The sequence below is a fragment of the Solea solea genome, chromosome 2, assembly GCF_958295425.1.
Source record: "Solea solea chromosome 2, fSolSol10.1, whole genome shotgun sequence".
Taxonomy (NCBI): Eukaryota; Metazoa; Chordata; class Actinopteri; order Pleuronectiformes; family Soleidae; genus Solea; species Solea solea.
In genome coordinates this window covers 35,574,375-35,587,140 of record NC_081135.1, presented here as the reverse complement: position 1 = coordinate 35,587,140, position 12,766 = coordinate 35,574,375, and the positions used below count along the sequence as shown (strand labels likewise).

At 40.3% G+C, this 12,766-nt stretch overlaps 4 protein-coding genes across 4 annotated transcripts; 3 read left to right on the top strand and 1 right to left on the bottom strand.

The window, feature by feature from the left end:
• Nucleotides 1-313: 313 nt before the first annotated feature.
• LOC131475116 (trace amine-associated receptor 13c-like) lies at nt 314-1,477 on the bottom strand. Its single transcript, XM_058652995.1, has 2 exons — nt 1,308-1,477; nt 314-1,127 (listed from the first exon to the last, which is right to left on the bottom strand). The coding sequence occupies exons 1-2, from the start codon at nt 1,475-1,477 to the stop codon at nt 314-316; spliced, it is 984 nt and encodes a 327-aa protein (XP_058508978.1).
• A 1,272-nt stretch (nt 1,478-2,749) lies between these two features.
• On the top strand, nt 2,750-3,946 carry LOC131475111 (trace amine-associated receptor 1-like). The gene is made up of 3 exons (XM_058652983.1): nt 2,750-2,754; nt 2,842-2,955; nt 3,133-3,946. The coding sequence occupies exons 1-3, from the start codon at nt 2,750-2,752 to the stop codon at nt 3,944-3,946; spliced, it is 933 nt and encodes a 310-aa protein (XP_058508966.1).
• A 1,919-nt stretch (nt 3,947-5,865) lies between these two features.
• LOC131475102 (trace amine-associated receptor 13c-like) lies at nt 5,866-7,029 on the top strand. Its single transcript, XM_058652970.1, has 2 exons — nt 5,866-6,035; nt 6,216-7,029. The coding sequence occupies exons 1-2, from the start codon at nt 5,866-5,868 to the stop codon at nt 7,027-7,029; spliced, it is 984 nt and encodes a 327-aa protein (XP_058508953.1).
• A 1,919-nt stretch (nt 7,030-8,948) lies between these two features.
• LOC131475091 (trace amine-associated receptor 13c-like) lies at nt 8,949-10,110 on the top strand. The gene is made up of 2 exons (XM_058652959.1): nt 8,949-9,118; nt 9,297-10,110. The coding sequence occupies exons 1-2, from the start codon at nt 8,949-8,951 to the stop codon at nt 10,108-10,110; spliced, it is 984 nt and encodes a 327-aa protein (XP_058508942.1).
• Nucleotides 10,111-12,766: the final 2,656 nt, after the last annotated feature.

Below are 12,766 nucleotides of genomic sequence, written 5' to 3'. Positions count from 1 at the left end.
CCTGTACTCGTATTCTAATTAAATAGTACAACATTGACATTTAGTTTCTTAAGGAGGAAAGGAAAAGCAAGTCCATGTGTAACTCTGCTTCAAGTGGAATAAAACACAGAACAGTATTCTGAACTACTGGTGGCTTTATTGCCAGTGACAAGAGAATTTTAAGTAGAAAATATTCCTGTAAATAACACTGGTAAGAACATTTTTTATGGTTTATACATTGTGACCATCTGAACCATGAGGGGTTTCATGTTATAAAAATGTATCTTACATGATTTAAAATAAACATTTGCATTTAATATTTTCAGTGTCAGTTCTACATCACACTCACTCCACGGGAGCCAGGCTGCAGAATCTGAAGAGTAAATATGTGTTTGATGGATTTTCTGAACCACGGATAGAAAAAGACATAAATCACAGGGTTAAAGGTCGAGTTTAAGTAGAGAAGCCAAAGTTCAATGACTGCAAGCGATGCTTCTAATTGACTTTCAGCTCCAACAGCAAAACAATAATATGGACATGAACAGATAAGAAACACAACTATTACAATACCGAGAGTCCTGGCTGCTTTCATCTCAGATTTCCTTGCTTTTACAGTCTGGGAACGCTCTGTTGTCAAGACTGTAACGTGAGAGCGCATGGCCCGAGCCTGAGACACAGCCACCACAAACACTCTCAAATACAGAATTGCAATGATTAAAATGGGGGCTATTAAGGTCACAACAAGATCAACGATTCCTTCAGCAACATTGAAAGGAACTTCACAGTTTCCATAGCAGGGGTAATATTTTTGAGGTTGTATGAAGAAATCTCTCAATATCCAACTGCTGTGTACAAAAGAAAATATCCAACACAGACAAACACAGAGTTTAACTCTGTTCAGAGTGACTCTGGTGGTGTAAAACATGGGGCTACAAATTGCTATATAGCGGTCGATTGATATGAGCACCATGCTTCCCACTGAAACGCTGATAACGAGGAAAGATAGAAAGCAATACACGACACACATCGGATCGCCCAGGGTCCAGCAGCCTTGGTTGTGGAGATGACCCGGCATCTCCAGGAGACCCACGAGGAAGTCAGCGACAGCCAGAGAGAGAAGGAGGAGGTTGGTGGTGGTGTGGAGCTGCCTGAAATCAGAGAAAATCAGCACTGAAACCATTCATGATACATGTATGATAAATGTTACAACCAGTTATAATACAAGGAGAACTAGAAGAGCAGATAAGTACATACACTGCATTTGCTTTGGAGACCTTAATTTGACATTAAGTGTTTTTTATTGCCACATGGAGAAATTGTGACTGTACCTGAAGTGGGAGATAGAGATGATGACCAGCAGGTTAAGAATCACAGTGAGCACAATGATGCAGGACAACACACAGTAAATGAATGTGGTCTCCATGTGAGGACGCCTCGTACTCCTGCAGGAGGTGTTGATGTGGGGAAAACAGATTTCAACTTCCTCCAGAGTCTCCATGTTCAGAGAGAGAGAGAGAGAGGAGTTGCCGTGCTCTGACAGGTTTGTGACCCATGGTCTTCATCACACAACTGATTTATCTCTTTTCATGAGATGAGAAAACCCTCCCCTCCGAAAAATGTTTCGCCCTTGGGTCCACAATTTTGCACGTCAGTGTCAATACTGTGCCGATTTCCTTGCTCGTGTTCGTGGCTACTGTGATCTAATCATGCCAGCCTCCAAGCCAAAAAAAGGCAAAAAGAGGTTTAGTGGAATTTGTCCTTTTTTTTAATTAACACATTATCTTCAAACCCTAACATGAAAATTGTGATACAAACGAGTTTAAAATAATGTAATGTATTACATTGCAGGAATTGTAGTTGAAAACAGATTTTCACATTTTGTGTTCCCAATAGCCATGCAGCGGACAGACTCTACCCTTAGGTGGTGGCCTAAAGTATGTTTCGAGGAATAGCACGCAGCAGGCTTCTGCCCCTCCGCTATTCTTTTTCACCGTCTTGTTAGGGCCAGTCAGTCCCACCTACTGACGACAGGAAGAAACACTTTCAGTATCAAACATTGTTTAATTTACATGAGGTTTTCAGAGGCTCAGAGTCCAGAGAAGCCAGTTGAGGTGGTTTGGGCATCTAGTCGGGATGTCTCCTGGAGGCGTCACCAATGACCCGAATCCAAAATTACAGTGTGCGTGTGTATTTGGTACCATATTGAAAACATTTCCAGCATAGACACTGACTGCCGACTTTGGACTGTGGAAGGAAGCCGGAGGTACCCAGAGAGAATCCACAGGAAGAACATGCAAACCTCAAACAGAGTGGCCTTCAGTTGAAAAATCTACACCTACAGGAGAAATGGGTGAAAAGATGCAGGCATTTATTTCAGTTTGTTGGTCTAACTGGGATTCAAACTGGTACAAACATTCTGTCATTGTTTGGCAATGAAAATCTTAAACCAAGTTTGGTGAGTTTTTGTGCCTGACAAGGTCCTCAGAAGTGCTCTCAAAGAGTAAGTAAAAGAAAAGGAAAAAAGAGAATGAAAGCGGACACAACAGGGCCATCCCCCCGAGTTGGAGATCGAGCCCAAAATAGATTTGGTGAAAGGACGCCATGTGCTGTCTTTCCTCATTAAATGGATTTACATGAGAACCTGGGGAGGTTGTTGTTTTTGGTGGGGGAGGGGGGGGGTTGTCTTTTCTCATGAAATGAAATTTGCATATGTGAGACGATGAAGAAAAAAATATATAAATCAGTTGTGTGATGAAGACCTCAGGTCACAATGCTGTCAGAGCACAGCAGAATCTCCTCTCTCTCTGAACATGGGGACTCAGAAGTTGAACTCTGTTTTCCCCACATCAACACCTCCTGCAGGCTTACGAGTCGTCCTCACGTGGAGACCACACTCATTCACTTTGTGTTTTCCTGCGTCATTGTGCTCACTGTGATTCTTAACCTGCTGGTCATCATCTCTATCTCCCACTTCAGGTACAGTCACAATCTCTCCACGTGGCATAGAAAAACACTTAATGTCAAATTCAGATCTCTATTACAAATGCTGTAAATTAACTTACCTGCACTTCTAGTTCTCCTAGTGTCATAACTGGTTATAAAACAATTTCTGCATTTATGAATGGTTTCAGTGTTGATTTTGTCTGATTTCAGGCAGCTCCACACCACCACCAACCTCCTCCTTCTCTCTCTGTCTGTCGCTGACTTCCTCGTGGGTCTCCTGCAGATGCCGGGTCATCTCCACAACCAAGGCTGCTGGGTCCTGGGTGATCCGATGTGTGCCGTGTATGTCTTTATAGGTTACCTCGTTGTTAGCGTTTCAGTGGGAAGCATGGTGCTCATATCAATCGACCGCTATATAGCAATTTGTAGCCCCATGCTTTACACCACCAGAGTCACTCTGAGCAGAGTTAAACTCTGTGTTTGTCTGTGTTGGCTCTTTTCTTTTGTCCACAGCATTTGGGTATTAAGGGATTTCGTAATACAACCTCAAATATATTACCCCTGCTATGGAAACTGTGTAGGTTCTGTGGATGTTGCAGAGGGAGCAGTTGATCTTGTTACCACCTTTTTAGGCCCCATTTTAATCATTGCAATTCTGTATTTACGAGTGTTTGCGGTAGTTGTGTCTCAGGCTCGGGCCATGCGCTCTCACGTTACAGTCGTGTCAACAAAGCGTTCCCAGACTGTAAAAGCTAAGAAATCTGAGATTAAAGCAGCCAGGACTCTGGGTATTGTAATGATTGTGTTCCTAATCTGTTCATGTCCATATTATTGTTTTGCTGTTACAGCTGAGAGTACACTTGACGCATCAACCGGAGTCTTTGAACTGTGGTTCTTGTTCTTAAACTCGACCTTTAACCCTGTGATTTATGTCTTTTTCTACCCGTGGTTCAGAAAATCCATCAAACACATTTTTACTCTTCAGATTCTGCAGCCTGGCTCCCGTGGAGTGAGTGTGATGTAGAAAGAGACTGTGATGGAGCAAATTACACTGAAGCTGTTGTAAAAAAATATAAATATCAAATGTCGGAATTTGATTGTGCTTGTATTTCTGTTCATTAGATAATAACTTGTACAAAAATGTTTCTCAATCATGTACAGAACTTAACAAATGTATTAGACCACCACCCAAAGCCACAGCTGCCCTAAATTAACAGCATTGATAATCATCAAAATCCTTTTTTATGTTTCTGTTACCAGTATTTATAAGCTCTTCAACTTTACATGTATGTTTAATGCTAAAATATAAATATTTGAATCCATGAATTTTCTAATTCACTGTCTTACAAAACAAAACAGAAAAAGTAGTAAAGAACATTATTATTTCTTGATTAAGATGTCACATTATAGTTATTTACTTGCATTCCTGAATAGAACAAATAGTGTTAGTGGTTGAACGTTATGATTAATTCATTGCTGACTCTTTGTAAAACTGGTTTCATGATATTATAAGTACTATAAAAATTATTCCCAGTCACAGTTATATAAGTTAATGAAAAAAATGAACATTTTCTACCTAAAGCCACCAGTAGATCAGAATATTGTGTTTTATTCCAGTTTAAGCACAGTTGCTTGCACTAGACATTTTTTTTCTTGTTTGACAGCAAAAAACATTACTCAAATAACATTAACATAGTATAGAAGCAAACAATAATAATAATAGTTATTGTTATTATAATAAGTAATTTTCAAGTCTGGTGATTGCGCAATGGCGCAGAGAGCTGCCACTGTCTGGTCCAGATACTGAAGGACCCTGACGCGTGAGTATACCAGGGTCCGAGATATGAGGCATGTGCGCGAAATTATAATAGGGCCTTTAGAGATAGGATGAGGAACATGGACATTCGGGACGGGCTCAGAGTCCAGAGAAGCCAGTTGAGGCATCACCAATGAACCTAATCCCAAATTACAGTGTGCGTGTGTGTATTTGGTACCTTATTGAAAACATTTACAGCATAGACACTGACTGCTCACTTTTGGACTGTGGAAGGAAGCCAGAGGTACCCAGAAAGAATCCACAGGAAGAACATGCAAACCTCAAACAGAGAGGCCCTCAGTCGAAAAATCTAGCCCTAAAAAGAAGACGAGAAAGAATAGAGACAGTGCAGATGCCTGTTGCATTACTTCTTCTTCAAATCACTTTTGGTAAGCTGTACACTGAGAGGTGCAAAGACGACCTCAACAGTTTACAGTTTTTCTCATCCTGAGTGTCATCCTTTCTTCGTCACAGTGCAAAGCTCTTAAAATCAGTACAGAGTTCTCTATCGCAGATCAAAGTCCTCCATCCAACTGCTTTCTTGTCTCTGCAAATACACTACTATCATGGTTGCCATTGTAATCTGCATACAGCTCAAAGGTAGGTGAGGGTGCGACTGTCTGGGTGGAAGTCTGCTGCGTGGATAGTGGGAACACAAAATGTGTTTTTGAAGTATATCTCCTGCAAAATTCATTGGATTGCCCTAAAACTTGGTCAAGTTTCACAGATCCTCACGTGTTCACCAAGTTTGGTGAGTTTTTTGTGCCTGACAAGGCCCTCAGAAGTGCTCTCAATGAGTAAGTGAAACAAAGGGAAAAAAGAGAATGAAAGTGGACACAACAGGGTCATCCCCCTAGTCGGGCCCGAAATAGATTTGGTGAAAGGACACCATGTGCTGTCTTTCCTCATTAACTGTCTTTACATTTATCTGAGACAGTGTAAACTGTCATTACACTGTCTCATTGACTGTCTCTTTGGTGTGTGCGTGTGGGGGGGTAGTCTTTTCTCATGAAATTACATTTGCATATGTGAGACGATGAGGAAGAAAATATATAAATCAGTCGTGTGATGAAAACCTTCGGTCACAAAGCTGTCAGAGCACAGCAGAATCTCCTCTCTCTCTGAACATGGAGACTCTGGAGGAAGCTGAACTCTGCTTTCCCCACATCAACACCTCCTGCAGGATTACGAGTCGTCCTCACATGGAGACCACACTCATTTACTGTGTGTTGTACTGCATCATTGTGCTCACTGTGATTCTTAACCTGCTGGTCATCATCTCTATCTCCCACTTCAGGTAGAGTCACAATCTCTCCACGTGGCATAGAAAAACTCTTAATGTCAAATTAAGCTCTCCACTGCAAATGCTGTAAATGCCCTTATCTGCCCTTCTAGTTCTCCTAGTATTATAATTGCTTGTAACACAATTTCTACATACAACATGAATGGTTTCAGTGTTGATTTTGTCTGATTTCAGGCAGCTCCACACCACCACCAACCTCCTCCTTCTCTCTCTGTCTGTCGCTGACTTCCTCGTGGGTCTCCTGCAGATGCCGTGTCATCTCCAGAACCAAGGCTGCTGGCTCCTGGGTGATCGAATGTGTGCCGTGTATTGCTTTCTATCTTTCCTCGTTATCAGCGTTTCAGTGGGAAGCATGGTGCTCATATCAGTCGACCGCTATATAGCAATTTGTAGCCCCATGCTTTACACCACCAGAGTCACTCTGAGCAGAGTTAAACTCTGTGTTTGTCTGTGTTGGATATTTTCTTTTGTCCACAGCATTTGGATATTAAGGGATTTTGTAATACAACCTCATATATATTACCCCTGCTATGGAAACTGTGTAGGTTCTGTGGGTGTTGCAGAGGGAGCAGTTGATCTTGTTGCCACCTTTTTAGGCCCCATTTTAATCATTGCAATTCTGTATTTGAGAGTGTTTGCGGTGGTTGTGTCTCAGGCTCGGGCCATGCGCTCTCACATTACAGTCGTGTCAATTGAGCGTTCCCAGACTGTAAAAGCAAAGAAATCTGAGATTAAAGCAGCCAGGACTCTGGGTATTGTAATGATTGTGTTCCTAATCTGTTCATCTCCATGTTATTGTTTTGCTGTTACAGCTGAGAGTTCACTTGACGCATCAACCGGAGTCTTTGAACTGTGGTTCTTGTTCTTAAACTCGACCTTTAACCCTGTGATTTATGTCTTTTTCTACCCATGGTTCAGAAAATCCATCAATCACATTTTTACTCTTCAGATTCTTCAGCCTGGCTCCCGTGGAGTGAGTGTGATGTAGAAAGAGACTGTGATGGAGCAAATTACACTGAAGCTGTTGTAAAAATATTAAATATCAAATGTTGGAAAGCCTGATTGTGTTTGTATTTCTGTTCATTAGATATTAACATGTACAAAAATGTTTTTCAATCATGTACAGAGCTTAACACATATATTAAACCACCACCCAAAGCCACAGCTGCCCTAAATTAACAGCATTGATAATCATCAAAATCCTTTGTTTTGTTTCCGTTATGGTTAATACACCAGTATAAGTTCTTCAACCATACATATATGTTTAATGCTAAAATATAAATATTATTCGAATCCATGAATTTTCTAATTCACTGTCTTACAAAACAAAACAGAAAAAGTAGTAAAGCACATTATTATTTCTTGATTAAGATGTCACATTATAGTTATTTACTTGCATTCCTGAATAGAACAAATAGTGTTAGTGATTGAACGTTATGATTAATTCATTGCTGACTCTTTGTAAAACTGGTTTCATGATATTATAAGTACTATAAAAATTATTCCCAGTCACAGTTATATAATTTAATGAAAAAAATGAACATTTTCTACCTAAAGCCACCAGTAGATCAGAATATTGTGTTTTATTCCAGTTTAAGCACAGTTGCTTGCACTAGACATTTTTTTTCTTGTTTGACAGCAAAAAAACATTACTCAAATAACATTAACATAGTATAGAAGCAAACAATAATAATAATAGTTATTGTTATTATAATAAGTAATTTTCAAGTCTGGTGATTGCGCAATGGTGCAGAGAGCTGCCACTGTCTGGTCCAGATACTGAAGGACCCTGACGCGTGAGTATACCAGGGTCCGAGATATGAGGCATGTGCGCGAAATTATAATAGGGCCTTTAGAGATAGGATGAGGAACATGGACATTCGGGACGGGCTCAGAGTCCAGAGAAGCCAGTTGAGGCATCACCAATGAACCTAATCCCAAATTACAGTGTGCGTGTGTGTATTTGGTACCTTATTGAAAACATTTACAGCATAGAAACTGACTGCTGACTTTTGGACTGTGGAAGGAAGCCAGAGGTACCCAGAACGAATCCACAGAAAGAACATGCAAACCTCAAACAGAGAGGCCCTCAGTCGAAAAATCTAGCCCTAAATAGAAGACGAGAAAGAATAGAGACGGTGCAGATGCCTGTTGCATTACTTCTTCTTCAAATCACTTTTGGTAAGCTGTACACTAAGAGGTACAAAGACGACCTCAACAGTTTACAGTTTTTCTCATCCTGAGTGTCATCCTTTCTTCGTCACAGTGCACAGCTCTTAAAATCAGTACGGAGTTCTCTATCGCGGATCAAAGTTCTCCATCCAACTGCTTTCTTGTCTCTGCAAATACACTACTTGCCATTGTTGCCATTGTAATCTGCATACAGCTCAAAGGTAGGTGAGGGTGCGAGTGTCTGGGTGGAAGTCTGCTGCGTGGATAGTGGGAACACAAAATGTGTTTTTGAAGTATATCTCCAGCAAAATTCATCGGATTGCCCTAAAACTCGGTCAAGTTTCACAGATCCTCACGTGTTCACCAAGTTTGGTGAGTTTTTGTGCCTGACAAAGCCCTCAGAAGTACTCTCAATGAGAAAGTGAAACAAAAGGAAAAAAGAGAATGAAAGTGGACACAACAGGGCCATCCACCTAGTTGGACGTCGGGCCCGAAATATGCTGTCTTTCCTCATTAACTGTCTTTACATTTATCTGAGACAGTTTAAACTGTCATTACACTGTCTCATTAACTGTCTCTTTGGTGTGTGCGTTTGGGGGGGGGGTAGTCTTTTCTCATGAAATTACATTTGCATATGTGAGACGATGAGGAAGAAAATATATAAATCAGTTGTGTGATGAAAACCTTAGGTCACAAAGCTGTCAGAGCACAGCAGAATCTCCTCTCTCTCTGAACATGGAGACTCTGGAGGAAGTTGAACTCTGTTTCCCCCACATCAACACCTCCTGCAGGATTACGAGTCGTCCTCACATGGAGACCACACTCATTTACTGTGTCTTGTACTGCATCATTGTGCTCACTGTGATTCTTAACCTACTGGTCATCATCTCTATCTCCCACTTCAGGTAGAGTCACAATCTCCACGTGGCATAGAAAAACACTTAATGTCAAATTAATCTCTCCACTGCAAATGCTGTAAATGCCCTTATCTGCCCTTCTGATTCTCCTAGTATTATAATTGCTTGTAACACAATTTCTACATACAACATGAATGGTTTCAGTGTTGATTTTGTCTGATTTCAGGCAGCTCCACACCACCACCAACCTCCTCCTTCTCTCTCTGTCTGTCGCTGACTTCCTCGTGGGTCTCCTGCAGATGCCGTGTCATCTCCAGAACCAAGGCTGCTGGCTCCTGGGTGATCCAATGTGTGCCGTGTATTGCTTTCTATCTTTCCTCGTTATCAGCGTTTCAGTGGGAAGCATGGTGCTCATTTCAATCGACCGCTATATAGCAATTTGTAGCCCCATGTTTTACACCACCAGAGTCACTCTGAGCAGAGTTAAACTATGTGTTTGTCTGTGTTGGATCTTTTCTTTTGTACACAGCATTTGGATATTAAGGGATTTCGTAATACAACCTCATATATATTACCCCTGCTATGGAAACTGTGTAGGTTCTGTGGGTGTTGCAGAGGGAGCAGTTGATCTTGTTGCCACCTTTTTAGGCCCCATTTTAATCATTGCAATTCTGTATTTGAGAGTGTTTGCGGTGGTTGTGTCTCAGGCTCGGGCCATGCGCTCTCACATTACAGTTGTGTCAATGGAGCGTTCCCAGACTGTAAAAGCAAAGAAATCTGAGATTAAAGCAGCCAGGACTCTGGGTATTGTAATGATTGTGTTCCTAATCTGTTCATGTCCATATTATTGTTTTGCTGTTACAGCTGAGAGTACACTTGACGCATCAACTGCAGTCTTTGAAGTGTGGTTCTTGTTCTTAAACTCGACCTTTAACCCTATGATTTATGTCTTTTTCTACCCATGGTTCAGAAAATCCATCAAACACATTTTTACTCTTCAGATTCTGCAGCCTGGCTCCCGTGGAGTGAGTGTGATGTAGAAAGAGACTGTGATGGAGCAAATTACACTGAAGCTGTTGTAAAAATATTAAATATCAAATGTTGGAAAGCCTGATTGTGTTTGTATTTCTGTTCATTAGATTTTAACTTGGTCAAAAAAATCATGTCATTGTCATTTCAATCATGTACAAAGCTTAACAAATGTATTAGACCACCACCCAAAGCCACAGCTTCCCTAAATTAACAGCATTGATAATCATCAAAATCCTTTATGTTTTGTTTCTGTTATGGTTAATACACCAGTATGTATAAGCTGTTCAACTTTACATCTATGTTTAATGCTAAAATATAAATATTATTTTTTCAAAACAAAACAGAAAAAGTAGTAAAGCACATTATTACTTCTTGATAAAGATGTCACATTATAGTTATTTACTTGCATTCCTGAATAGAAAAAATAGTTTTAGTGCTTGAATGTTATGATTAATTCATTTCTGACACAAATTTGAGTATAAGAAAGTTATTTCAGTTTGTTATTTGCCAAATAAATAACAATGTTTCGTTCTTGAAAGAAGACATTGTAAAATTGGTTTCATGATATTATAAGTACTATAACAACATCATTTAATGAAAAAAATGAAAATGTTCTACCTAAAGCCACCAGTAGATCAGAATATTGTGTTTTATTCCAGTTTAAGCACAGTTGCTTGCACTAGACTTTTTTTTCTTGTTTGACAGCAAAAATATATATAACATTAACAGAGTACAGAAGCAAACAATCATAATAATGATATCAATGATTATTACATTATTACTTCTTCTTAATCCTAATCATAAAACTATTATAATGTATTAGTTTAGTGTGAAAATACTTCATAGGGGATGTATAGAACATATACGGAAGCCGAGAACGACCATGGATTTGATTTCTTTTTATTCACTGTTATCTCGTGACTTATTATCTTGTTATCATCATATAACAGATATTGTTTTCTTGTGATAATGAATGAATTATTTCATCATCTCGACATAACAGAAAGACTTTTGTTTTCGTGGGGTAATTTTCAAGGGTGAAAATGGAAGATCATATTATTGATCAACGCATCAGGATGTACTTCAATCAAGGTCTAACACAGGCAGAAATTGCATTGTACCTTCCTGTTAGAGACGGAATTCGGATTAGTCCTCCTCATTTAAGGAGACAACGAGCTCGCTTACAACTTCACAGCGACGGATAAGTGATCCTGCTGAGATTATCAACTTCATCAGCAACCAGATAAGAGGACTGGGTCGTCTTCGTGGTTACCGAATGATGCACGAGAGGTGCAGATTGGCTGGACTCCACGTTACTTGACACATGGTTCATGGTTCATATCTTGACCCAGAGGGCGTACAGCAACAGAGAGAGCTCTTGTAGGTGGAAATCACTTTATTAATTAATTAGTTATCATGAGAAAACTATCTTTGTGATATGGAGATAATGAAATAATGGTGTCGTAGAAATTTTACTATGAGACAAATCCTTGTTGTAGAACTTTCTAGCAGGCAAAGCTATTTATCTTTCATTCTATTTATCTGTTTATTGTTGTAATTGGTATCAAAGCACCGTTGCCTTTAAAGTGCCTTTAAGGTGCATTGTCAAAGCCATGTTTTGTTATATATTAACCTTCATGTGTGCCTTTGTAAATCTATCTATCATCAGAACCTGTACGACTTGTCGGTTTTACAACCTAACTAAGTGTAGTTAGTAGCAAACAAACTGCTGACTAACTAACTAACTAACTAACTACTAACTGACTGCTGTTTAACTGTGTATGTGGAATAAACCTTCAGAAAGACAGTCGAGTTGTACCCGCCGTACTTGTTCTGGTTACCCTTTCCAGAAGGGAGTATTGAGCTGAAAGGATCAGCCAGCAGAAATCTGGACAGTTTTAAAACCGTTGTCGGTGCCGTATCTGTGCAGTACGGACTGCTGAGTGGAGGACGACAATCGTGAAGTACCAGGACCGGAGTACTGGTGAAGCAGTCGTGAATTACTAAAACGGAGGAGCCGGAGCCAGGAGCTAACGGAGCCGTTGAAGGATTAAAGGAAGTGCCGCAGCTGTGAGGAAGGCTTTGAAGATTGCACAAGGAATACAGATCTCTTCTGGGCGAAGAGCTAAACCGTTAAGCCACTAACCGTGCTATGGAAGAGCCTCACAGACTGTGACGTCAACAGCTAGGGGTGTGGATATTCGTGTGCCATTCATGGACGTGTCGTTTGCAAAGAACTGAATCCTTTGAACGAGTCATTGGCAACGAACCACACTTTTTGAGACAGTCAAATCCTTTGAACAATTCCAATTCAGTAGTTCAAAGAAGTAAAATGGCAGACGACAAGCCAGATCTGGAAAACCTACAGTGGAGACGGTTAAATGCGCAGCGGAACCTGACAACGCGTATTAACCACCTTAATATCTAAGCTGGCAATCTAAGTAAAGATGAATTGTCGGAAGAGTTGGCAGGATTGAAGAGCGATTATGGTGCTTTTGTCGATGCCTGCAATGAATATATTGAGGAACTGGGACAGATAGACCCAATGGACGACAACTGTGAACTGAACAATGCACTGGCAAACAGGGACACCATTGTAAAAAGGCACCAAGAGACTATGGAAATACTGTGGTTCAAGGATGCTAAGTCAGATATAGACGCCCT